Source organism: Aegilops tauschii, chromosome 5 (genome assembly GCF_002575655.3).
Source record: "Aegilops tauschii subsp. strangulata cultivar AL8/78 chromosome 5, Aet v6.0, whole genome shotgun sequence".
Taxonomy (NCBI): Eukaryota; Viridiplantae; Streptophyta; class Magnoliopsida; order Poales; family Poaceae; genus Aegilops; species Aegilops tauschii.
The window spans coordinates 557568427-557594119 of NC_053039.3; the positions used below are offsets into that span (position 1 = coordinate 557568427).

Genomic DNA, 25693 nt, shown 5'->3' on the forward strand with positions numbered 1-25693 from the left:
AAAGCGCATGAAGAAACTCCATGCTGATGGGCTTTTGGAATCACTTGATTACGAATCAATTGATGCTTGCGAACCATGCCTCATGGGCAAGATGACTAAGACTCCGTTCTCCGGAACAATGGAGCGAGCAACAGACTTATTGGAAATAATACATACTGATGTATGCGGTCCGATGAGTGTTGAGGCTCGCGGCGGGTATCGTTATTTTCTGACCTTCACAGATGATTTGAGCAGATATGAGTATATCTACTTAATGAAACATAAGTCTGAAACATTTGATAAGTTCAAAGAATTTCAGAGTGAAGTGGAAAATCATCGTAACAAGAAAATAAAGTTTCTACAATCTGATCGCGGAGACGAATATTTGAGTTACGAGTTTGGTCTACATTTGAAACAATGTGGAATAATTTTGCAACTCATGCTACCTGGAACACCACAACGTAATGGTGTGTCCGAACATCATAACCGTACTTTATTAGATATGGTGCGATCTATGATGTCTCTTACCGATTTCGTTTTGGGGTTATGCATTAGAGACAGCTGCATTCACGTTAAATAGGGCATCGTCAAAATTCGTTGAGACGACACCATATGAACTATGGTTTGGCAAGAAACCTAAGTTGTCGTTTCTCCGAAGAGCGCTACTGGTAATTACTAGTAGCGCTTCTCCCTGCCCGCGCTGCTACTATTATTTCGTATTTTATTTCTTTTTTATTTCATGTTGTATTCATACACCTTTATACAAGTTTTCATACTACAGGAATTTAGAGATTGCTTTTACATCATAATGAGTTATTACATCACGGGGTGAAAGAACCGTGGACTAATCCGCTTGAAACTAATCCGCGGTTCTTTCACCCAATGGTATAATAAATATCATCATCATCATCATATCATTAACAACTTATCATCATAATACATCATTATCATATAACACCTCCTCATGATCATCGTTTTCATCAATGAGACATCACATAGCAAATTGGTCACTAGTCATAATCACAACTACTCCTCATCATCAACTCTAACACATTGTACCACATAATAAACATATTGTACCTCATAGGACCTACTACATTCTCTTAGGACCTACTATATTCTCTAAGGTAAAATAGCAAAAAACAAGATAGCCCCTGACTCTCCATTATGAAGAATGGAGATTATCCTGTCTCCAATTCTTACCTTTCGCTTAATGTTGCTTCCAAGAACCTCCTTACGAATGTCCAAACAGTTTTTCAATTCTTTGATTAGCATGTGTTCACCGGTTTTAGAAATCCGATATGCACAAGTGAGATCCGTAGGATGACCTGGCTGTATGTTCAGAACTTCAAGGCGACCATTCTGATACATCAGATGAGGCACACAATCCATCGGGATTTTCTGTTGAAAAACATAGTAATAACTTCGTAGTTAGCAATGATGTACTAGTTTTAGAAGTATGCAAAAGATGCACGGATGTCCTAATAGTAAAAAATCTTACCAGGATATCTCCATAGAAGTTACCGTGGTTCAACACGTGCACTAGTGGCACGTATTCACCATAATTTGGAGGAGTTCGATAATAGGTATTGTAATTCTCAAGTTGAGTACAAAATGCGATCAAATGATTTTTCTCCTTATAAGTTAATTCGGAGCCATCGGTGTAGTGGGTTTTGTCTACCATCTTCTGCACATTCTTTGAAGAATGAAAATAAGCTGTCAATGGAAATAAGATGTCAACTATTTTGAAATAAACAATATAAATTAGTTAATAACTATGTTTGAGAAACTCACATAGCGGTAGAATCGGAAGCGTATCAACAAGGACCCAAATGTCCATATTGTCTTGCTCGATGTCAGGATCACCAAGATCCATGGTGACAATCATACCCTCATAAAAACCATACATTTTGCAAGGTGCTTCCCAATTTTGGCAACCAAAATGGGTTACGCTCTGAGAATTGTACAGATTTACTTCAAAATCCATATCATGATGGGTCCTTAGGTGTATTTTCTTTGTTTCAAAATTTTCATGGTCTTCAAACCCATCCTCTCCAAGACATAGCGTCTTGCATGGCATGTGATAAGCTAGTCGAATTGTAAAAGATGAAAATTAGACGTTGAAATAGTTGAAGTCGTGCTTAATTACGAAAAAAAACACTTGTCGTCGTTGCGTACCGTTTCAACATCGAAGGTCTCCTTGAGCTTAACGCTGAAGCGTCGATCTTCGTCCAGGTGAGGGCACCTGTCGCACAGACCTCGATCGTCGTGGCACCAGCTGCACTCCCCCGGGAGACTTTCGTTGTCCGAGTACGACATTTCCTACGTTCATAATTCAAAGATTAAACTTGTACAATTAAATATATGTACTAAAGAACCTAAATTAGATCATTATTTTTTGAGAAAATCCAGGCCACTCGATATTTCCTACATATTCTAGCACAAGTCATGCCAGAATTCACGGAAAATCCGGCATGACCTTTGCTAAAAAAGGACATATCGAGTGCCTGAAATTTGCCGGAACGGAAATTAATCAACACTCCGGCAAAACATAGGCCACTCGGAGGTGTAACCTGAACATGACCGGCCACTTGGGCAACCACATATCCTATTTGACCAACACAAGATATACATGTTTTTATCTACATCATATCTTATAGGACTCATATTGACATGGAGATTTGGCTGGTCTCACCTCGAGGTCGGAGGGGGTCGGTGACGGGGACGACGGCAGGGATGATGGATGGGCTCCTTGATTTCTGCAAAAGCAAAGACCCTATAAGTTATCACTAATACATCCCAAATAATTGCTTAAACTAAAAAATAATAACAAATATGACATGTTCAACTAGTTCTATTAATTCAACTAGTTCTTACTAAATATAAACTTACTATAAATAATAAAAAACTAGTTCTTTCTAAAAATAAAGTAGTTCAACTAGTTATATTAATTTTCTTACTAAAAATACATTAGTTCTATTAATTCAAGTAGTTCAACTAGTTTATTAATTTACTTACTAAACTAGTTCAACTAAAACTAAACTAGTTCAACTAGTTTATTAATTTACTTACTAATTATTTTAAACATTTACTAAAAACAATAAAAAAACTACATTATACAATAGTAAAAAACATCTACTATTAACCATACTGCCCTAGTTAACTAGTACCATCACTACTACTAATTAACATCTACTACTACTAAAAATCATTATCTATGAACCCTAAATTAACATCTACTACTACTAAAAAACATCTACTAACTAAGCAGAGAGAGGGGGTGGGGGAGGGGTGGGGGGCTTACAGAGAGGGGAGAGACGGTGGCGGGGAGGTGCTCGGCGACGGAGAGGTAGGGGCGGCGAGGGCGGGCTCGGGATCGGGAGGCGGCGGTCCTGGGCGGGCTCGGGCGGCGGCGGTGAGGTCGAGGGCGGCGACGGTGAGGTTGAGAGCGGCGGCGGGCGGCGGCGGTGAGGTTGAGGGCGGCCTCGGGCGGCGGCGGTGAGGGCAGGCTCGAGCTTGGGCGGCGGCGACAGAGGAGTAGGGGAACAGGGTGGAAAGGAGGAGTTAGAAATTTTTTGAGCCCGCAGGTGGTTAAGTCGAACTAGCAGTAGCGCACTTTAGAAAACGTGCTATAGCTAATTTAGCTATAGCGCGTTTTAGAGAAAAACGCTACTGCTAAGGCTAAGCACGCATCAAAAATATACATTGGTCATCATTGATCTTTTTGTGCAGAATCTAAATAGTCAACATGAATCCTCACAGTACCTGTATAGGCACTGGTGAAGATTCATATTGCAGCCACAAATCCTACACATATATTTCAATGAAGACCAAGTGCTCGAGATAGTTAGAGAAATAACATATTTAAGGTGGTAAACACCTTGTTCGCTTAGCAGTATGGGACTAAACTTAATTAGGTGCAATACTTACCAGCAACGAGTTTTTAAGAAAAACGCTACTACTAAGTACTTTAGCAGTAGCGCGTCCAGGGAAGGGCGCTACTACTATATCTAGCTTGGAGGCAACGCAGTGGCAATTATAGTAGTAGGGCTTGTTTCATCTAGAGCGCTACTGCTACCGGGTTATTAGTAGCGCGGTTTCCTCAAGCTCGCTGCTGCTAATTAGTAGTAGCATTTGTTTTTAAACCGCATTGCTGTTAAGATTCTGTGTATAAGGTTTTCCCTAGTAGTGTAATTGTACCTACTCCCTTATTGGAAAGTAGTTCATCACAGAAATCAGTTCCAGTGATTCCTACACCAATTAGTGAGAAAGCTAATGATGATGATCATAAAACTTTAGATCAAGTTACTACTGAACCTCGTAGGTCAACCAGAGTAAGATCCGCACCATAGTGGTATGGTAATCCTGTTCTGGAGGTCATGTTACTTGACCATGACGAACCTACGAACTATGCGGAAGCGATGATGAGCCCAAATTCTACGAAATGGCTTGAGGCCATGAAATCTGAGATGGGATCCATGTATAAGAACAAAGTGTGGACTTTGGTTGACTTGCCCATTGATCGGCAGGCCATTGAGAATAAATGGATCGTCAAGAGGAAGACGGACGCTGATAGTAGTGTTACTATCTACAAAGCTCGAATTGTCGCAAAAATGTTTTCAACAAGTTCAAGGTGTTGACTACAATGAGATTTTCTCACTTGTATCGATGCTTAAAAGTCTGTCTGAATCATGTTAGCAATTGCTGCATTTTATGAAATTTGGCAAATGGATGTCAAACCTGCATTCCTTAATGGATTTCTTAAAGAAGAGTTGTATACGATGCAACCAGAAGGATTTGTCGATCCTAAAGGTGCTAACAAAGTGTGCAAAGCTCCAGCGATCCATCTATGGACTCGTGCAAGCATCTCGGAGTTGGAATATACACTTTGATGAGTTGATAAAAGCATATAGTTTTATACAGACTTGCGGTGAAGCCTGTATTTACAAGAAAGTGAGTGGGAGCACTACAGCCTTTCTGATAAGTATATGTGAATGACATATTGTTGATCGGAAATGATGTAGAATTTTCTGGAAAGCATAAAGGAGTTTTTCAAAGAAAGACCTCGGTGAAGCTGCTTACATATTGGGCATCAAGATCTATAGTGATAGATCAAGACGCTTGATAAGATTTTTCGATAAGTACATACCTTGACAAGTTTTTGAAGTAGTTCAAAATGGAACAGTCAAAGAAGGAGTTCTTGCCTGTGTTGCAAAGTGTGAAGTTGAGTAAGACTCAAAGCCCAACCACGGCAGAAGATAGAGAGAGAATGAACGTCATACCCTATGCCTCAGCCATAGGTTCTATAAAGTATGCCATGCTGTGTACCAGACCTATTGTATACCCTACCCTGGGTTTGTCAAGGGAGTACAATTTTGATCTAGGAGTAGATCACTGGACAGCGGTCAAAATTATCCTTAGAGAACTAAGGAAATATTTCTCGGTTATGGAAGTGATAAAGAGTTCGTCGTAGAGAGTTACGTCGATGCAAGCTTTGACAGCGATCTGGATTACTCTAAGTCTCAATCCGGATACATATTGAAAGTGGGAGCAATTAGCTAAAGTAGCTCCATGCAGAGCATTGTAGACATAGAAATTTGCAAAATACATACGGATCTGAATTTGGCAGACCCGTTGACTAAACTTCTCTCACAAGCAAAACATGATCACACCTTAGTACTGTTTAGGTGTTAATCACATGGTGATGTGAACTAGATTACTGACTCTAGTAAACCCTTTGACTATTGGTCACATGGCAATGTGAACTATGAGTGTTAATCACATGGTGATGTGAACTATTGGTGTTAAATCACATCGCGATGTAAACTAGATTATTGACTCTAGTGCAAGTTGGAGACTGAAGGAAATATGCCCTAGAGGCAATAATAAAGTTATTATTTATTTCCTTATTTCATGATAAATGTTTATTATTCATGCTAGAACTGTATTAACCGGAAACTTGATACATGTGTGAATACATAGACAAAACAGAGTGTCCCTAGTATGCCTCTACGTGACTAGCTCGTTAATCAAAGATGGTTAAGTTTCCTAGCTATAGACATGTGTTGTCATTTGATTAACGGGATCACATCATTAGAGAATGATGTGATGGACAAGACCCATCGTTAGCTTAGCATAATGATCGTTTAGTTTTATTGCTATTGCTTTCTTCATAACTTATACATGTTCCTCTGACTATGAGATTATGCAACTCCCGAATACTGGAGGAACACCTTGTGTGCTATCAAACGTCACAACGTAACTGGGTGATTATAAAGATGCTCTGCAGGTGTCTCCGAAGGTGTTTGTTGAGTTGGCATAGATCGAGATTAGTATTTGTCACTCAGTGTATCGGAGAGGTATCTCTCGGCCCTCTCGGTAATGCACATCACTATAAGCCTTGCAAGCATTGTGACTAATGAGTTACTTGCGGGATGATGCGTTACGGAACGAGTAAAGAGACTTGCCAGTGACGAGATTAAACTAGGTATGAGGATACCGACAATCGAATCTCGGGCAAGTAACATACCGATGACAAAGGGAACAACGTATGTTGTTATGCGGTTTGACCGATAAAGATCTTCGTAGAATATGTAGGAGCCAATATGAGCATCCCGGTTCTTCTATTGGTTATTGACCGGAGATGTGTCTCGGTCATGTCTACATAGTTCTTGAACCCGTAGGGTCTGCACGCTTAACGTTCAATGACGATTTGTATTATGAGTTATATGATTTGATGTACCGAAGGTTGTTCGGAGTCCTGGATGAGATCACGGACATGACGAGGAGTCTCGAAATGGTCGAGACGTATAGATCGATATATTGAAGGCTATATTCGGACATCGGAAAGGTTCCGAGTGATTCGGATATTTTTCGAAGTAGCGGAGAGTTACGCGAATTCGCCGGGAGAAGTAATGGGCCTTATTGGGCTTTAGTGAAGAGAGGGGAGAAGGGCCAAGAGGTGGCGCACGCCTCCCCCCTGCCCAAACCGAATTGGACAAGGGGTGGGGGCGCGGCCCCCCTTTCCTTCTCCCTCTCCCTCTCTTTCCTTCTCTCCTACTCCGAATAGGAAAGAGGAGGGGAATCCTACTTGGACCGGGGAGTCCTAGTAGGATTCCCCACACCTGGCGCGCCCCCCTTGGGCCGGCCACCTCTTCCCTCCCCTCCTTTCTATACGTGGCCAGGGGGCACCCCAAAGGCACTCAAGATTTGTCTTAGCAGTGTGCGGTGCCCACCTCCACAGTTACACACCTCGGTCATATCGTCGTAGTGCTTAGGCGAAGCCCTGCGCCCGTAACTTCATCATCACCGTCGCCACGCTGTCGTGCTGACGGAACTCCCCCTCGGCCTCAACAGGATCAAGAGTACGAGGGACGTCATCGAGCTGAACGTGTGCTGAACACGGAGGTGCCGTGCGTTCGGTGCTAGGATCGGTCGGATCGTGAAGATGTACGACTACATCAACCGCGTTGATATAACGCTTCCGCTTTCGGTCTAGGAGGGTACGTGGACAACACTCTCCCCTCTCGTTGCTATGCATCACATAGATGGATCTTGCGTGTGCGTAGGAATTTTTGAAATACTGCGTTCCCCAACACCTGCGCCTCCCGGAACATGGCCTCCCGCTCCTCCAGCACCTCAATATTGTGGACACGGGCCTCGCCGCTGGTGATGCCGACATGCACCAGCGAGGAGGGTGGCGCCGGTTCGCCCTCGGCTGCGTCCTCCATTCAGCTTCCATCTGCCTGTAGGCCTACTAGCCGGCAACAATGGCGGCCATCTTTTTCTTCTGATCAGACGTGAGGCCGTCCCAGAGGGCTTTGGAGAGCGAGGAGGCCATGGTAGGTATGCCGCAGAGAGGAGAAAGGGACTGAAGGAGGATGACTGTGGCTATGGCCGGGGCTGGAGTTTGTATTCCAGACGGATGGCAATGGTGTGCGGCAGACGGGCGGACGGCTGGCAATGATGGGCGGCAGACGGACAAACGGGTGGCGCTGGAGTAGGTTCCTCGGCAACCGCGTATCATTAATGTAGGGCGACGGACGACCGTTGTATCGTTTGAACGAGGAGCAGTCGCGTGCACCGGAAAGCATCGTGGGCGGCGCTCTCTCAGCCGGTGTGTCGCTTCAATGCCGGCTGAAGTGAGAGGTCGCATCCTCTCTGGGCGGGCATGATTGCGGCACTGACGCTTTGGAGCGGCGCTGACCGTTTCAGGCGTGAAGTGTGTGGCGAGGGAGTGGGTTTTGGTTGGGTGTCTCCGGTTTGCGGAAAAAAGTGCGTCCAGATCACAGAGCAGACCGATAAAGCCGGCGTGGGATGGCAAAATACGTTTGGACCGCGTGACCCGGACGTATACGGGTGGTCTGAGGGTGTGCGTTGCAGATGTCTTTAGTTATTAGAGAAACAATAGCCATTGATTGAGTAAAGGCCCAGACGTGGCTCACTCCCAGCCAGGTATTGGTTGGTTTATTATGGAGACATGAAACAAACTGCTCTGTCCTTTTAGTTACGAGCATGCCAGTTCAGACTCTAGTAAACTGCAACGTGTAAAGACGTGTCAAAGATTAGGCATGTTAGACCAGTTAGACCTTACTACTAGTGTTTGCAGAAAAATCTTTCTTGTATCTCGCCAAAAAAACAGAATCTTTCTTGTAATCTTGTGAACGCTTGGACAAATGTGTTTGTACCAATGTTTTATGTGTGACAGCAGGTACAATGCCGAGGACATTGTTTTAATCATGTGCCGCTGGACCCTCTTGCAATTATATTGTCGTAGCCACGCACGTACTACTGGCTAGGGCCTACGGGGTATATATTTGCACTAGGCAAGGAACTGCCTGCTACGGTTCCTGTTGCTGCATGCATGGCGATATGTCTTTGAGCGAGGGTTGAACCCAACCCTGTCAGTGCGTGTCTCACCAAGTCCCGTCTGTATTTCCTCTTTCTTGCTTGTTTCAAAATGAAACATGTTAGCGTGCATTCATACTAGCTTCTCTATCGTCGAGCATTAAATAATAAAAAGGAATTAGTACATCCATCCATTTACACATACAAGACATATTTCTAAAAGGGGAAGTTGTTAGTTGTGAATGTGCTACACGGCAGGTACGCTCTTTATCTTCTTTTTTGAAGTAAGGTACGCTCTTTATCGAGGCAGTCCATGTTTGGGTTAGGGAACCGGGGGGGGGGGGGGGGGGGGGGGGACGGGGGATTTCTTGAGGGTAGTTTAGACCCTAATTTTCACAATTGAACTCCGCCGCCGCCTAGCAATGTCACCTCACACTGCGGCCCCAAGCAGCCACGCTTCACCTCAATCCCAACGCGCCGTTCCCACACGCCCAGCCGGCCGTCCAACTCCCCTCGGCTCCTGATCTTGCCGATGCCGCTGGCTTTGCCACTGCGTTAGTTGGCTCCGTCCAATCGCCATGCTCCTCTAGTAGACCTTGCAGGCTCGCACATCAGTGACCTTGCGGCAGGCCTCGAACATCCGCTGCCTTGTATGGATTAGAAGTTCAGTTATCCATGATTGGGTATATCCATATATGTGGTATGATTTCATCGTAGAAATTGAGTGGCGTTAAAATTTTCTTCCAGGTGCTAACTGCTGCTCCTTGGAAATAACCGAGCATCACTGCCATTGCCAACGGACTGAACTAATATACTTTACAACTAAAAACCTGAATTTGCGTTGGACATGGACAACTATACGAAGGTGCATACTAAACTATCCGTGAGCACCTGTCGCCTACGTATTGCTGCCTGGGAGCTGTGGCGGGGGATGATGTATTTATGTATGGCATGGCCTTTTTTCGACGGCGGCGAGCTCGTCAGCAACGTCCGGTGTTTTTGCCACCACCGTCATGAGTGAGGCCACAATGAGCAGTCTAAGCCAGCGCCTCACATACGGCCTGACGACGAAGAGGAGGACGGGTAGGAGACGTTAGGTGAGACCTGCTCCAAGCCACCGAGCACGGGCTGATCGAGGAAGGGACGGGACATGGGCCCGTGGAGATGCATGCGGGCGACGGCGGAACAAAATGAGAGAGAGAACGAGTGGGTCGCATCAATCCATCTGACGAGCTGAAAATATCTTCCCAAATTGCCCTCCAATCTTGTATACTGCTCGCGTTAAACAAGCAGTGCACGCTGTACTGCTAACCCAATCCAAGCAGTATACATCTCTTTGAGGCGTTGGATCATCAGGAATGAACGGCCAATATTCATTTCAGGGTACCATAAAAGAGCTCGGGGGTTACGTGTGTATAACTTTTTCCTTTTTTGTTTCTCCCAAAGGGAAAATGATCCAAACTTGAAACTTTGCACATCGACACTACATGGGTACTACAATGTGTATACTATTCCATAATAGCTGTCCAATTTACATGCAGGATGGATCGGTACGGTGCACATGCAATTAGTGATGTCCACCTACGACATGACATGCACCAATGCCAATGAATTAGTTAGTGCTACTCTCTTATTGCTCGAAGCAACTTGTACATGTGCACGTACGGTGCACAACTGTGTGCGCCACTTGTTGAAGCTAAAGCTGCAGGCACACCAGAATTAACCTGCTAGCTAGGGTGCACGCTCATGCACGCACGTACGTGCTGGGCCCTGGCCGAGTCAGCTCATCTTGCATTGCTTACTCCACTAATTAGGGGTGATCGGCGACTAGTCAGCAGCCTGCGCGCCGCGTACCATGTTGTGGCAGGTGGAACACATTGCACATGCATAGGTACGACGTGCTGCAGCACTGTAATTAACCAACACACGACGAATTAATTTCTAATTTTTGCATTAATCACGGTAGTAAAGGCCGTTGCAGTGCTTGTCCCAGGCAGTCTGGACGGTAATAACTGCGGCCTGGTTAAATAGGAGTACTATAGTTCTCCAGATCTCACCGCTTTGCTTGCATGTGTTCAGTTCACCCAGGTAGCACATGAGTTGTCTATATGGACGAATTATTGCTGACAACCAAGACTAGAGTACCCGATCGATCATTGCGTGCCATGCCAACTCCGACATGCTCCTCGTCCGCAGACGAGCTGTACATTAGGTTGCATGATAATATCTTACCAGCCCTCTACGTAACGGACCGACCGAGCCCATATGCCATACATGGCAGGAGACTGATCAGAGACCGAGGACACGGAGAATATCCTATTTAGATGCGTGCTTGCTAAATTCTTGTCGAGTTGTGCCCGTTCATGGCTAAGTGTTACTTTGGGAACTAAGGGCATCTCCAACCAAAACCTCAGAAACATATAACTCCTCAAAAACGATTTCCTTCCGAAGAGTTAATTAAGCCCGACCTAACTAAACCCCAAATGTTTACCTCCTCAAAAAATTGAGGAGTTAAGTCTCAAATTTTGCAGCCCCGCTGAACTCCAGCGAGAATTCAACGAAGGTGTACTTTGATTTCTTCTCTTTCTGGTCCTCCCTGGCCCCAGGCGCGCTCTTCCCCATCATCCTCGTCCACGGCCACGTTCCTTCTCATTGTCAGTGGCCACGAACACACTTACTACACCTACGTGAACTTATTACAAAGAAGCACGAACATGGATGTCGGCCGAATAGTTGTGTCCCAGACCACACCATCGTGCCACCAGGAGAGCATAAAGGAGAAGAACTCATTCAGATGAAGAAGTGCCCAGATCATTGCCCGTGGTTGGAAATTTTTGCTAACTTTCTCGACTCCTTCCTCAAAAGTGTACGTCACGCTCCGTGAGCTTCTGTCAAATTACTTATGTAGATCATCTACCCTAGGCCCTAGATAGCTCCCAAACATCATGTGCAGCCGAGAAATCATCATTGTTTGTGTGGACAGAAGAAGAAGGAAGAAAGAAGAAGACAGACTTCCATGTCAGGTATAGTGCATTTGAGGAGTTAAGTTTAGGGTTTTGGTTAGCTCCATAATTTTTTTAAACTTCTGATATCTAAGGAGTTAAGATTTGAGGAGAAGTTTGAAGAGTTAATTTTTGAGGGTTTGGCAGGAAATGCCCTAATAACTTCTCGGATCTTTTGGATATTACTGCAAGCCTTTGTGGTCTCTCGCTTCGTGTCTTTTGGTATGCATTTTTGCCGCGCAATGTTGGACTTCATGGACTACTCGCCACAAGAATACCATTGAGCTTTTATTCCCTAACTGTCCCACTGATCCTCTGTTCAAAATGAACGATTTCTGGTCCCCCTAGCCATGAGTGCTGATGTTGCTGCCATTGAAGGCTTGACGATCAAGATTCACGCCACTGCTCATAGATTGCTTCCTGACGATGCTCCCTTAAATAATCTTATCTGCCTTGTATTTTGTACCTATGGGCTGGCCTACACGTCTCTATTTTGTTTATGTTTCTACTTAGGGCATCTTCAAGACGAACCCGTAAACCTCCCGCAATCGTCTAAACCGCGGAAGCCATCCAATGCCGACTTGTATCGGTCCGCGGAAAGGTCCGGACGTGATTTCTCCTGCAAACCGAAGACAAACATGGGGAAGGTTTGCGGGAGTCCGGACCGATCCCAAGCACGCTTCTGACCGCTTCTCCCGTACTTTCCTTCCGATGCACGCGCCGCTTACCGCACCGCATTCATGTTGGCCCAGAGCACACGGAGGCCGGCATTGATGTGACGATGTGACCGGAGGCAGGGAGGGAGGGCGGCGCTGACCGACGTGACCTGTCGGCAGCCGCCGCTTCAATGCGGACGCATGTTTCCGAGGAACCAACTCCGGCCGCTGCGCCGCATTGAAGCTGTTGAACGGCCCTTCGCCTGGTCCTCGGCCCGGCTATTTAAGCCGTGCGCCGGAGTTGCACAGAGATGCACCACCCCCCCTCCCCGAGCACCGCCCCCTCCCCTCTCCCTTCTCCGTGCCCCGAGCCCCTCCCTCCCTCTCTTCGATCGAAGTTGTGGCAATGCCGAAGTCGTGGTGCTCTGCGCTGGCAGGCGGAGTAGGCGGAAGCTCCTCCTCCGGCGGTTCTTGGCGCCGCGGCAGACACTCTCCGAGCAGTCAGCGTCCACGGTGGGCGGCTCCTCCACCAAGGAGGAGATCGTCATCTACTCCATTGACGAGGAGGAGTAGGCGCCACCGCAGCAGCTGTAGGAGCCAACTCACCAGCCGCCCCGACTCCTCAAGGAGGCCGGTCTGACGGACGAAGATTCCATCTATCAGATCGAGTTAATGACGGAGCGGCCGCTTCGTGACATGGGATCGTCGCCGCCATCGCCGACACGCGTGAAGGAGGAGCCGGCCTCCCCGCCGCACTACCACGTGAAGACCGAGCAGGCATCCACGCCCCTGCTGGTGAAGGAGGAGCCGGCCTCACCCCGGCAGAACCATGGCGTCTAGATCAGACGCCGCGTGAAGGAGGAGCCGGCCTCGCCCCCGCACCACCGCGGCGTCCAGATAGGATGCCGCGTCAAGGATGAGCCTGCGTCCCAGCCGCTACAGCCGCATCGACTCGCCGTTCTCGCTGTTGCTCCGCACCGCCTCGCCGTCAAGGAGGAGCTACCGCTCGCGATCAAGAAGGCATGGGGCCGCCACCTGCACTACCTTTGCGGTCCCTCGGGTTCGAGGGACGTCGTCTCTGAGGCGGAGCGTGCAGCTCAGCAGTAGGAGCGGTACGACCGACGCAATGCCAGTTGCTGCTCCGCGTTCGCCAAGAGCGACGTGGCGCCGGACTGGGTCCGCAACGACCCAGACCCAACCGCCATGTGGGTGCTCGACCGCTCCGTGACCACCGCGGAGGCGGCTGCCAAGGCGTCGCCGCCGCCTTGACGGCGAGCTCACCAAGATCGGCGAGGAGTGGTCGCTTCACTAGTAGAAAAAGGGCCTATTATCCCGGTTCATGAGGGCCTTCTGTCCCAGTTTGTGAACCGGGACTAAAAGGTCGTTACTACTGCCCTTGGCCTTTAGTTCCGGTTCTTACATGAACCGGGACAGAAGGTCCTCCACGTGGCCTTTGGTCCCGGTTGGTGACACCAACCGGGACCAATAGGCATCCACGCGTCAGCATCTGGCTGGAGCTGAGATTTGTTTTTTAAAAGGGGTTGATTTAGGGGTTTTGGGGGTTAATTTAGGTTGTTATTAGGTAGCTATTAGAGAGAAGTGTCATCTCTTATATCTCCGTGCTTGGTTTACCAACGCTACGTACTGCTATGCCTAAACATGGCTTAGATTGAAGTGAAGGCAACATGTGGTGCATGTCGAAAGTAATACTAATCCTAACTTGATCAAGTTTGGATTGTACTACTTTCGACATGCACCACATGCATGTTGCCTTCACTTCAATCCAATTCATGTTTATTTCACCCGCTGATATATAATAATTCTTCATGCGCGCATCATGCATCATCATATATAATAACAAGTCCTACTAATCACTATCATACAACTTCTACTCGTTATTAATAACAAGTCATACGATCATCATCCTCATAGTCATCGAACCAACCCTACTTAATTGTTCTTAGCACATGATCATTAGTATTAGGTAGGACCGAAATACCCTCTTTAAGGTAAAATAGCATAAAACAATATAGACCCTGACTCTCCATTATGGAGAATGGAGATCATCCTGTCTCCAATTCTTGCGCTTCGCTTCCTTTTGCTTCCAAGAACCTCCTTGCGACTGTCCATACATTTTTCCATTCTTTGATTTGCATGTCTCCACTTCTTTTAGAAATCCGGTATGGACAGTTGAGATTCGTAGGATGACCTGATTGTATGTTCAAAACATCAAGCCTACCATTCTGATACATCAAATGAGGCACACAATCCTCTGGGATTATCTGTTGAAAAATATAGTAATAACTTCATAGTTAGCAATGATGTACTAGTTTTAGAAGTATGCAAAAGATGCACGGATGTCGTAATAGTAAGAAATCTTACCAGGGTATCTCCATAGTAGTTACCGTAGTTCAACACGTGCACTAGTGGCACGTATTGACCATAATGTGGAGGAGTTTTACAATAGATATTGTAATTCTCAAGATCAGTACAAAATCCGACCAGATGAGTTTTCTCCTTATAAGTTAACTCAGAGCCATCGGTGTAGTAGGTTCTGTCTACCATGTTCCGCACATTGTTTGAACAATCAAAATAAGCTGTCAATGAAAATAAGCTGTCAACTATTTTGAAATGAACAATATAAATTAGCTAATAACTATGTTTGAGAAACTCACATAGCGGTAGAATTGGAGGCGTATTAACAAGGACCCAAATGTCCATATTGTCTTGCTCGATGTCAGGATCACCAAGATCCATGGTGACAAGCCTACCCTCATCAAAACCATACATCTTGCAAAATGCTTCCTAATTTTTGCAACCAAAATGGGTTACGCTCTCAGAATTATGCAGATTTACTTCAAAATCTATATCATGGTGGGTCCTTAGGTGAATTTTCTTTGTTTCCATACTTTCATGGTCTTCAAAACCCATCCTCTCCAAGACGTAGCGTCTTGCATGGCATGGGACAAGCTAGCCGAATTGTAAAAGATGAAAAGTACACGTTGAAATAGTTGAAGTCGTGCTTAATTACGAAAAAAATAACACTTGTCGTCGTTGCGTACCGTTTCAACATCGAAGGTCTCCTCCAGCTTAATACTGAAGCGCCGATCTTCGTCCAGGTGAGGCATGCCGCACTGACCTCGGTCGTCGTGGCACCAGTCGCACTCCCCCGGGAGACTTTCGTCGTCCGAGTACGACATTTCCTATGTTCATAATTCAAATATTAAATGTCTACAATTAAATATATGTACTAAATGTAGGAGATATGCCCTAGAGGCAATAATAAATGATATTATTTATCTCCGAGTTCATAATTATGTTTATGTTCCATGCTATAACTGCTATGGTTCTCGAGTCTGCAATAACCACGAGGCTCGGAGGAAGACTCATATGCACATGTGGAATAATAAACGGTAAAATGTATTCCTAGTCTGGCCTCTAAGACTAGCTCAAGTGTTGCATGATGGTTATGTTTTCCTGATCATGGGCATGTCTATGTCAGCAACCTTGAGGGCACAATGTTAAGAGAACATTTGTGTTGAATCGACCCGGATTGATGTTATGCTATGAGATTCATTCGTCACAAGTTTATTGGTACATAACACAGAGATGGTTAACGTTTGCATGATTCCTTAGACCATGAGAGTATCGAGTTTCTTCATGCTTGCTTCATGAACTTTGGGGTTTGTTAAACGTCATCCGTAAATGGGTGGCTATTACGGCGGCTTACGGGTTCATGGAAAAGTGTGTCAAGTAACTTGATAGCTCAAGATTGGGATTTGCTCCTCCGACGATGGAGAGATATCTCTGGGCCCTCTCGATGTTACGGTATCCATCATCGTCTGGCCAGACACTTTGTGATTTGATCACGGGGATGCCGGAACACGATAACGAGAAAAGAGAACAATACCGGTAACGAGGTAACTAGCATAGTGGACAAGTTGTTGATCCACGGGAATGCCAACATGTCTCACCTCGGGTATTTGTAACATATCGCGAAGCAACAGGAATAGCACACGGCAACTGGAGGTTCACTCGAATATTTATTCGTGTGGGTATAGGGGTCAATATGGGTGTCCACGGCTCCGATGTTGATCATTGATCGGAAGGGGTTCCGGGTCATGTCTATACTTCACCGAACCTATAGGGTCACACGCTTAAGGGTCATCTATCTGCTGAATACTAGATAGGGAGTCTGAGAGAAAATCACCGAAAAAGTTTCGGACACCGAAAAGTTTCGGACAGCGGAATCGTACCGCAGAGAGAGGTCATCGGATGAGTTTCGATGATACCGAAAAGTTGTTTCGGGATACACCATTAAGTCAAATTGGTTTCGGCACATGCCTGATAATTCTTGGAGGATGCCAGAATCATTCTGGAAGCTTTTTGGAATTTTCTGAGATAAAAACCGGAAATGTTCCGGAGCTGCCGGAGCCACTTCAGATGCGTTTTGCAGATGAAAATCACTAAAACCGGAATTGTTTCGGAACGCGTTGAAAATCATTTTAGTGGGTACTGGAAATGTTCTTAGCCCACATAAATATTTTCAGTTCGATCAGACGCTGAAAAATGTCGTCGTGAATAGTGAAAATCAGCTTTATGGTTACTTTATGGAAAGCCACCTTTTGGGGCTTTGCTCCAAAAGATCTTGGGGATGACATGGATGGATAGGAGCCATTTTTGGGGCCCCTCATGGGGGTGTGGCCGGCCACATGGGGTATCCCCCCTTGGGGACCCTCTAGTTCCTTGGTTTCACTCCTAGGTCCTTGTGGAAGGACTTCATTCATGTGCATTTTGGGTTTTTTGTGAAACTACCCTACCCCTTGGGATTTCCTATAAATAGAGGTGGAGGGGCAGCCCTCCACACTCATCCCTTGCTCTCATACACATGCCATGCATTATCTGGCTTCTTCTCTCCCTCCCACGAAAAGAGTTTCGTAGAGCCGTAAGGCTGTCTGGGTTCCGGCAGGAACTAGTTCTGGACGGCGAAGCCCTGCCGGATAGATGACACCGTATGTGTGCAACTCTGTAGAGAGATCGTAGTTTCGGTCTTAGTTCGTGAGTGCCTCCCGAAGGGCTGTCCGTGTGACCGTCCGAGTTTCGAAGGTCCTCCCGAAGGGCTGTCCGAGTGACCGTTCGAGTTTCGAAGGTCCTCCCGAAGGGCTGTCCGTGACACCGTCCGGGGGGGCTGTTCGACCGCCTCCCGGAGGGCTGTCTGAGGAGCAGATGAGGGTATACATCCTCGCGGTTGGGAGGTTGTAAATCCTAGCTGCGGGGATCTGCACCGCCGATCGTCATCGACTCTACTTCCCGCTGCGCTACGAGTCGGTAACGAAAAAGATCAAACCATGTATGCAGTCTCCATAGTGGTCCTGGGCTGGTGCGTAGGTCGGAAAATTTTTGTTTTCTGCTGCGTTCCCCTACACTAAAAAATCTAAGTTAGATCATTATTATTCATCACGGGTTGACTATCGAGTTGTCAAGTCTTTTCTTGAAAACTCTCAGCTCACGTGGTGTATACATTCGACCGTTGGTGATGGTCGCTCCTCCATTTGTCCCCGAGTGCATTACACCAAAATGTCTACCACACGGGAACAAAGGAGAAGCGACCCCCACGACAACAGTCGGGATTCTTCGTCCCCTCATATATATATGGTGGAACTCTCCCTCACTGATTCCTCTCTGACATTTGCGACCGTCGGTGATGGTAGCTCCTCCTTTCGTTCTCGAGTGCATTACACCAAATTGTCTAGCACATGGGAACGAAGGAGAAGCTACCCCCACGACAACAGTCGGGATTCTTCGTCCTCTCATATATGGTGGAGACTCGACAGACTTAAAGTCAACCCGAAATATCGTTTAATTATCTTTCTAAAAGAGGATTTGGCTGGTCTCACCTTGATGTCGGAGGGGGCGATGACGGGGACGACGGCGGGGATGATGGAGGGGCCGGGGGCTCCTAGATTTCTGTGAAAACAAAAACCCTATAAGCTATCAACTAATCATATGCATACGCCTTGCATAGTGCTCTCCAAATTTAGCATTCAAAGTAGGAGTAGTTTTCCAATTTGAGCATTCAATAAGCAAAATCAAATCACAAAATAAAGTAGTATTCAAATTAAGATGCATTCAATTATAAGCAAAACTACATCATCTCCATGCGTCCGTAAATCGTCGAATATTATCACTAATACACCTCGAATACTATCATACATATAGCATCGCTAGTACAGCTAGAACCGTAGCGCCCGACGGGTATCGGCACGGGCGGTGGAGACCCAAAGGGATGGAACCATCACAGGATCATAGCTCCAGTGAGATCCCTGAAGAACCTGTCAGGTATTGTCGAACCAGCCCTCCAATGCAACCATGTAGCGACGGACGTGCTGGTCCTCCTCGCTGACACGGTGACGTACCACCTCCGCGGTGTCCGGAAGCCTCGGCACCGTCACTGGCCCATGCGACCGCCACCAAGCAAGGATCGGGTCAACGACAGGCTGGCTCCTCACCAACCTACGCCCACCGGAAGGTAGCACCTCCCAAAACCAGCCCGGCGGAGCCCAGTCCCGGACATGGCCCCTCTGATCAAGCCGGCCTCCTCCGCCGAGTCGACGACGAGGATGCGGGATAGGCATCGTCGACGTCGATGCGGGATTAATTGCTTGAACTAAAAAAATAAACTAGTTATATTAATTTTCTTGCTAAAAATAAACTACTTCCATATATAGTAAAATAAAGTAGTTTTATTAAATCAACTAGTTCAACTACTAAGCACTTACTATAAATAAATAAAATAAAGTAGTTCTTACTAAAAATAAACTACTTCTATATATAGCAAAATTTAATAAAGTAGTTTTATTAATTAATCAACTAGTTCAACTACTAAGCACTTACTATAAATAAATAAAATAAAGTAGTTCTTACTAAAAATAAACTACTTCTATATATAGTAAAATTTAATAAAGTAGTTTTATTAATTAATCAACTAGTTCAACTACTAAGCACTTACTATAAATATATAAAATAAAGTAGTTCTTACTAAAAATAAACTACTTCTATATATAGTAAAATTTAATAAAATAGTTTTATTACATCAACTAGTTCAACTACTAAGCACTAACCTAAAATCGATATCTACTAATAATTAACCTCAATAAAAAATTAATACATATATGAAAAAAACATATATAAACAAAAAAATTCTATGAACATTATATTCATAAAAACATAGCCACATCCATTCATCATATAGCTACCACATACATATATATATACACATTATATATATGAAAAAATGCAATGAACAAAAAAAATACAAATTATATGAAAAAAATAAACAGAGCCGTGGCGTGGCGGCGGCTCACATCGGGCGACGGAGGGCGACGGCGTGGGTGGCGGAGGGCGACGGCGACCGTGGCGGGCCGGGGACGACGGTGACGGGCGACATGGCTCGGGGGCGCGCGGCGGAGGGCGACGGCGACGGCGGCGGGGGGCGGAGGACGACGGCGACGGGCGACGGCGTGGGCTCGGGGGCACGGGCGACGGCGACGGCGGCGGGGCAGCCTGGCGGCGTAGATCGAGCTCGCGGCGTCGTCGGGCGGGGGGAAACTGGCGATGGAAATCTGAAAATTTCCTAAGTGCTGGCTTATATAGCAAAGGCTTTGGTCCCGGTTCGACGCACAAACCGGGACCAATGCCACCTTTAGTCCTGGTTGGTGCCCCCGGTTGGTGCCACCAACCGGGACTAAAGGGTGGGCATTGGTTCCGGTTGGTGCCACCAACCGGGACCAAAGAGGAGCATTCGTTCCGGTTGGAGCCACCAACCGGGACTAAAGGCCCTGTGCTGGCGCGGTGCGGTGGGAAGTTTAGTCCCACCTCGCCAGCTGAGAGAGCTCAGCACCTGTTTATAAGCTGCGTTGCAGCTCAGGTGCTGAGCTCCTCTCTAATATGCAGGCATTACATGCCTACCCTTGTCACTGCCATGTTGGGCCTATTGGGCCTGCGGGCCTGCATCCTGGCCCATGTGCAGATGGGTTTCTAGTCGTATGCAGGCCGTGTGGCCCATTAGGCGACATTTTTCTTAATTTTTCCAGTATTTTTTTGTTTTTTGAATTATTTATTTTCTTTTGATTTTTGCTTTATTTTTTTATTCTTTTTTGCTTTTAGCTTAGAATAATTATAAACTTTCTGTTACTCCATTAGTTTCCAAATTTGAATAGTTTAAATTTTAATTCTTTACGAAAATTCTTTTTGCTACAAAGTTTCTAACAAATTTTTTTAATGATAATTCTTTCTGCTTTTCATGTTTTGAACGGAAAATACTTTGATAATTTTAGTTGCATAAATTTTATATAATTTTAGTTTAAAAAATACTAGAGGTTTATAAAAGCTTTTTAGTTGATTCCTTTTGCTATTAGAGTTTATAATAGCATTTCAAATGAACTCTGAAAAGGTTGAAAGTTGGCATGGTATCATCATTTCATTCATGGTCGGTCGGCGGTTCTGGATTCGGTGATCACCCCTTCTATCTCCTACAGACGGATCCGAGCTACCAACCCGAGGCCGAGCCCGCACCCACGCCCAAGCATGTCCACTGCACAGGCCATCCTAGCCCAGCGCAACTCAGTAAGTATTTTCCCTCTTATCTTCTTTCTTTCTACTTTTATTTTCTGCTTTGTTATGTATTATGAGTTGCATCATGTCATATTGTAGGCCTACATGGAGTTCCAACGTCAGCAGCTCTACGAATGGAACCAGAGAGTTGCAGCAGTCACGGAGCACAACAGTCGCATGACGCAGCTTATGTTTGCGTCTATGGCAACCGGGCAGATTCCTACAATGGAACCACCACCACCACCTCCTGGACCACAACCAGTGGTGCCTACGTTTGAACAATTTCTGGCAGACCACTACAATGTCACTCCGGTTAGTACATCACCAACCTATTCAACCACAACTTCTTGTTTATTCAATACAATCATATATTGCCTTACCATCTCTTTGCAAACATGCAGGGAACCGGTGCATCATCCACCGGTGGTGGTGCTACTGATGGTTCCAATCCAGAGTCACGGAGCCCAGTCACTCCGGTCTGGCTTGGCGGCGGCGGTGGCGGTGGCGCTAGCGCTAGCGGTAGCGGTGACGACCTCGGCTTTGGCGGCCTCGGCTTTGGCAGTGGAAGTGATGCCGCTTAAGCCTTTTATTGTGATCAAGGTGGACTTGCGATGATGATGCTTCTATGTTGGACTTGCGATGATGATGCTTCTATGTTGGACTTGCTATTATGTTTATCATGTTGGACTTGCTATTATGTTTATCATGTTGGACTTGCAATGATGATACTTTTATGTTGGACTTGCGATGATGATACTTTTATGTTGGACTTGTGATGATGTTTATCATGTTGGACTTGCGATGATGATGAACTTGTGATAATTATCTTCTCTTTTTTGTTATATATATATATATATATATATATATATATATATATATATATATATGCTGTTATTTGAATTGAAATGCAACAAAAACAGAAAAAAAAATAGTGCATAGCTAAGCCGACGGTTAAACCGTCGGCATAGCTCCTAGCGTGTTACCAGCGATCGACACGTGGCAGCGTCTGGGAAGCCTGGCGTGGAGCTACGCCGACGGTTAGGCCGTCGGCACAGCTTTTGGGGCTATGCCGACGGCCCAACCGCCGACACGTGGCAGCTTCCAGGCTACCGTGGCCTGGAGGTACGCCGACGGTTAGGCCGTCGGCATAGCCCCAAAAGCTATGCCGATGGCCTAACCGTCGGCGTACCTCCAGGCCACGGTCGCCCAAAAGCTGCCACGTGTCAGTGTGTTATTGGCAAACCTTTCATGGCGGCGCCGTCAACGTCCGTCAGGTGGAAAACGAGTTGCCGACGGGGCTATGCTGACGGGGGTCGTCGGCGTAACCCTTTGCTGACGGCTTTTGGCCCTATGCCGACGGTCATGGGCCGTCGGCAACGTATCAAATTCTGGTAATGATGGTGTAAATAAGCCAATGCATCGGCTATCCCAACAGCTACGCTTGCTCTTTGAGCTAAGCTCAGCTGTTTTGCTGAACTACCCAAAAATCGGTTGTGCAGCCATGTGTCCAAATTCCCGTTAGGCATGAATTCATAGACTAGAGCTTTGAAAGCGTCACCATTGTTGTCTATCGTTGAACATGCAGTTAGGATAGGTACAAGGATTCGATGTCGGATGCTTCTTAAAACCTCACATTCTGTTACAAAACTTTTGTCTGCGCATTTCATATCAAGGTTAAAAACATTGATGGCTACTTGTATCTTAGCTTGAGTTAACTTTCCTCTGTATACTGTACCATAGCTTCCTTTTCCAATTATGTTTGCCTTTGAGAAGTTCCCCGTTGCTCGATTTAGATCACTGTAAGAAACTCTTGGGAATTTCTTACCAAATGAGAGAAACGATACATATGTTCTACGTGATGTATTCTTCCCAAGGATTATAATGTAAGCCAGCATTATGAGTGAAGTGAAGCCAAGTATTGGAACCAATATTCTGACCAAATAGTACTCTGTCTCTGATCTCTGAGAAATAGCAGAACATAACGGCATTTGGAGATCTGCCACCCCTCCACACAGTCCCCAATTGCCTTCAAGATAAATGCAAGTGGCATTTATGTAAACTCCATTTCTCGGAATTTCCCCATGCAGATGATTGTGAGAAAGATCCAACTTACTGAGGAGTTGTAAGTCACTTAGAGTTGCTGGGACGGTGCCCGACAAGTTATTCTGAGAAAGATTAAGCACGTTCAAGGCTATTAGATTGCCAAAAGATGTTGGGATTTCCCCTATTAGCATGTTCTGGTCGATCTGGATAGTTATCAAATTGTCACATTGATCCAAATTACTAGGTATTTCCCCAGTACGCTTGTTCGATGAAAGGTGTAGTTCCATGAGTTGTTTAAGCCTAGAAATCTGTAGAGGTATGTTGCCTTGGATATTGTTGTAACTAAGATCCAACTGTGTGAGTTGTGACAAATTTCCTAGGTTGGCTGGCATAAGACCATCAAACTGATTTTTGGAAAGATAGAGGGATGTTAACTTGTTCAGATTGCCAAGGGAGTTTGGTATTGATCCAACAAAGGTATTTCCTTCAAGATATAAACCTTGTAGGTTCTTTAGAGTCCCAACCCATTTTTCAATTGTGCCTGTAAGATTATTGTAGCTCAGTGTCAGTTTAAATAGGTTACGATATTTCCCTATTGTCGGTGGAACTGTCCTGAACAAGTTGTTTTGGCCTAAATTTAGTTGTTGAAGCTTGATGGATAGGTTACCAATAGAAGTCAGCAGGAGTCCTTTTTTTTGGAAATGGAGGCGCACCCCTGGCCTCTGCATCATAATGATGCATGCAGCCATATTATTAAGAAGTCGCAAAGTATCACAAAGTTGTCTTACAACTCGCAAGTGGAGCGAAAAATAAAGTAAAGCAAAGTCATGCTAACAATCTCAACCGGAATGGCAATACTAAGGATAAGCTCCCTAGACTCCTATCCTGTTATGCGACCGCCATACAGCAGGAGTCCTTGTAGTTGATTTCCATTTAACGAGAGTACTTTTAGAGGGCAATTGCTTAATGCACTTAAAAATTCCCAACTTTGAGTGTCTCTTGCTTCAAGTTTGTTTTCATCAAGATTTAGATAGTATAAATTTTGTAGTTTACCCAAATAACTAGGAATCTGGCCGGAAAAATAATTAGATGACAAATCTACCTGGCCCAGCTCTGAAGCATTGCCTAATGAATCTGGGATGTGGCCGTCAAGCTTGTTTTCACCCAAGAAAAGAAATTGGAGGTTAGGGAGCATATGACCAACGTCAGATGGCAGTGTGCCACTTAACATATTTGTATCCAAGTCTAGTATTTGAAGGTAGGACAGATTAAACAGTGTCGCAGGAACGCTACTTGATAGGCTGTTTCCACCAAGGAACACAATCGAAATATCTGTCAATTGCCCAAGCTCTTTAGGAATGCTTCCCACGAGCAGGTTGTCTGCAAGTGACATTTCTCTTAAACGACTTATGTTGCTGAAGGTTTGGGGAATGATTCCTGACAAATTATTTCCGGAAAGGTCCATAACTACTAGATTGGTGAGGAAACCTATGTTTTCGGGAATTGAACCCACTAGCATGTTAAGAGCGAGGTTTAGCGACTTGAGTTTGCTACAGTTTGTAAGTGCATCTGGAATGTCCCCCTGCAGCAAGTTGGTGCCTAGAGAAAGCTCCTCTAATCTTGTAAGACGGTTGAGAGGGGGCAATTGTCCAGACAAGCGATTTGAATCTAGCGTAAGTTTTCTAAGAGAGGTTAGGTTTCCAAGAGAGGGAGTGATTTGGCCTGCCAAGCTCATATCCTGCAGGTCCAACACCGTAACGCGCCCTGGGTGTGCCTTCTGCTGCAGTTGACGCCCGACCACATACAGTGGTGGCTGCTGTCATTCCCGGACCGCAAGGCTCCCGTCGGATCCACTGTGATGGCCTCTTTAAAATCGAGCAGTGCACGTCGGTCCGTGCTATTATGAACCACAGAACAATGAGCGGTCCCGGATCCATACAATAACAGTAAGAGTGTCGTTAGCACAAGTGTGCTGCTGAATTTCAGGGATCGCCAAGCACACATCAGGCAGGTCTAGGAATATTGCCTGCAAAGGATAAGGCATATGCATATTCAACAAAATAAGCTCCAATAAAATAAGTATGTGTATGTACATCAGTTTACACCGCAGCATATGCACACGAACAAGGAGAACAGACAGGACATAAGCGCAATATTTGTTTCAATGGAAGAAGGGTGCTTCTAAAATTTTGTAGAAAAAACAAACTCATCATTTTTCATGAACATTGCACACAAACAGGGGCGGATAGTCTCATAGTCATAGGCGCGCGCCGCGCGGTCCAAACAATTTACTACACGGATACGTGGAGAATCAGCTAGTTTTATGCATGCCACTTCAAAGCACAAAAGCGTTGCTCTATCAAATATTCAGGCTTCATTCGAGACTGTAAATCTTTTCGATTTTTTTTAGACTGTAAATATGATGAGAGGCAAATTTGGAAAAGAAGTATGCGCGCTCCAAAAAGCTAGGACGGGAGATAATGGCGCACCTCTGCTCGATCGGCCGGAGCGCAGAGCACGACGATCGACCTTCCCTCCAACGTGCGGTTCTGC

The 25693-nt window shown here is 45.6% G+C and overlaps 1 protein-coding gene across 1 annotated transcript; it reads right to left on the reverse strand.

Annotated features, from left to right (window-relative positions):
• Window positions 1-22299: 22299 nt before the first annotated feature.
• On the reverse strand, window positions 22300-25166 carry LOC109756553 (uncharacterized). Its single transcript, XM_073498417.1, is given in 3 exon segments — window positions 22300-23862; window positions 24243-24917; window positions 24920-25166. Coding segments are annotated over 3 exon segments (2367 nt in total). The 5' UTR covers window positions 25145-25166; the 3' UTR covers window positions 22300-22395.
• Window positions 25167-25693: the final 527 nt, after the last annotated feature.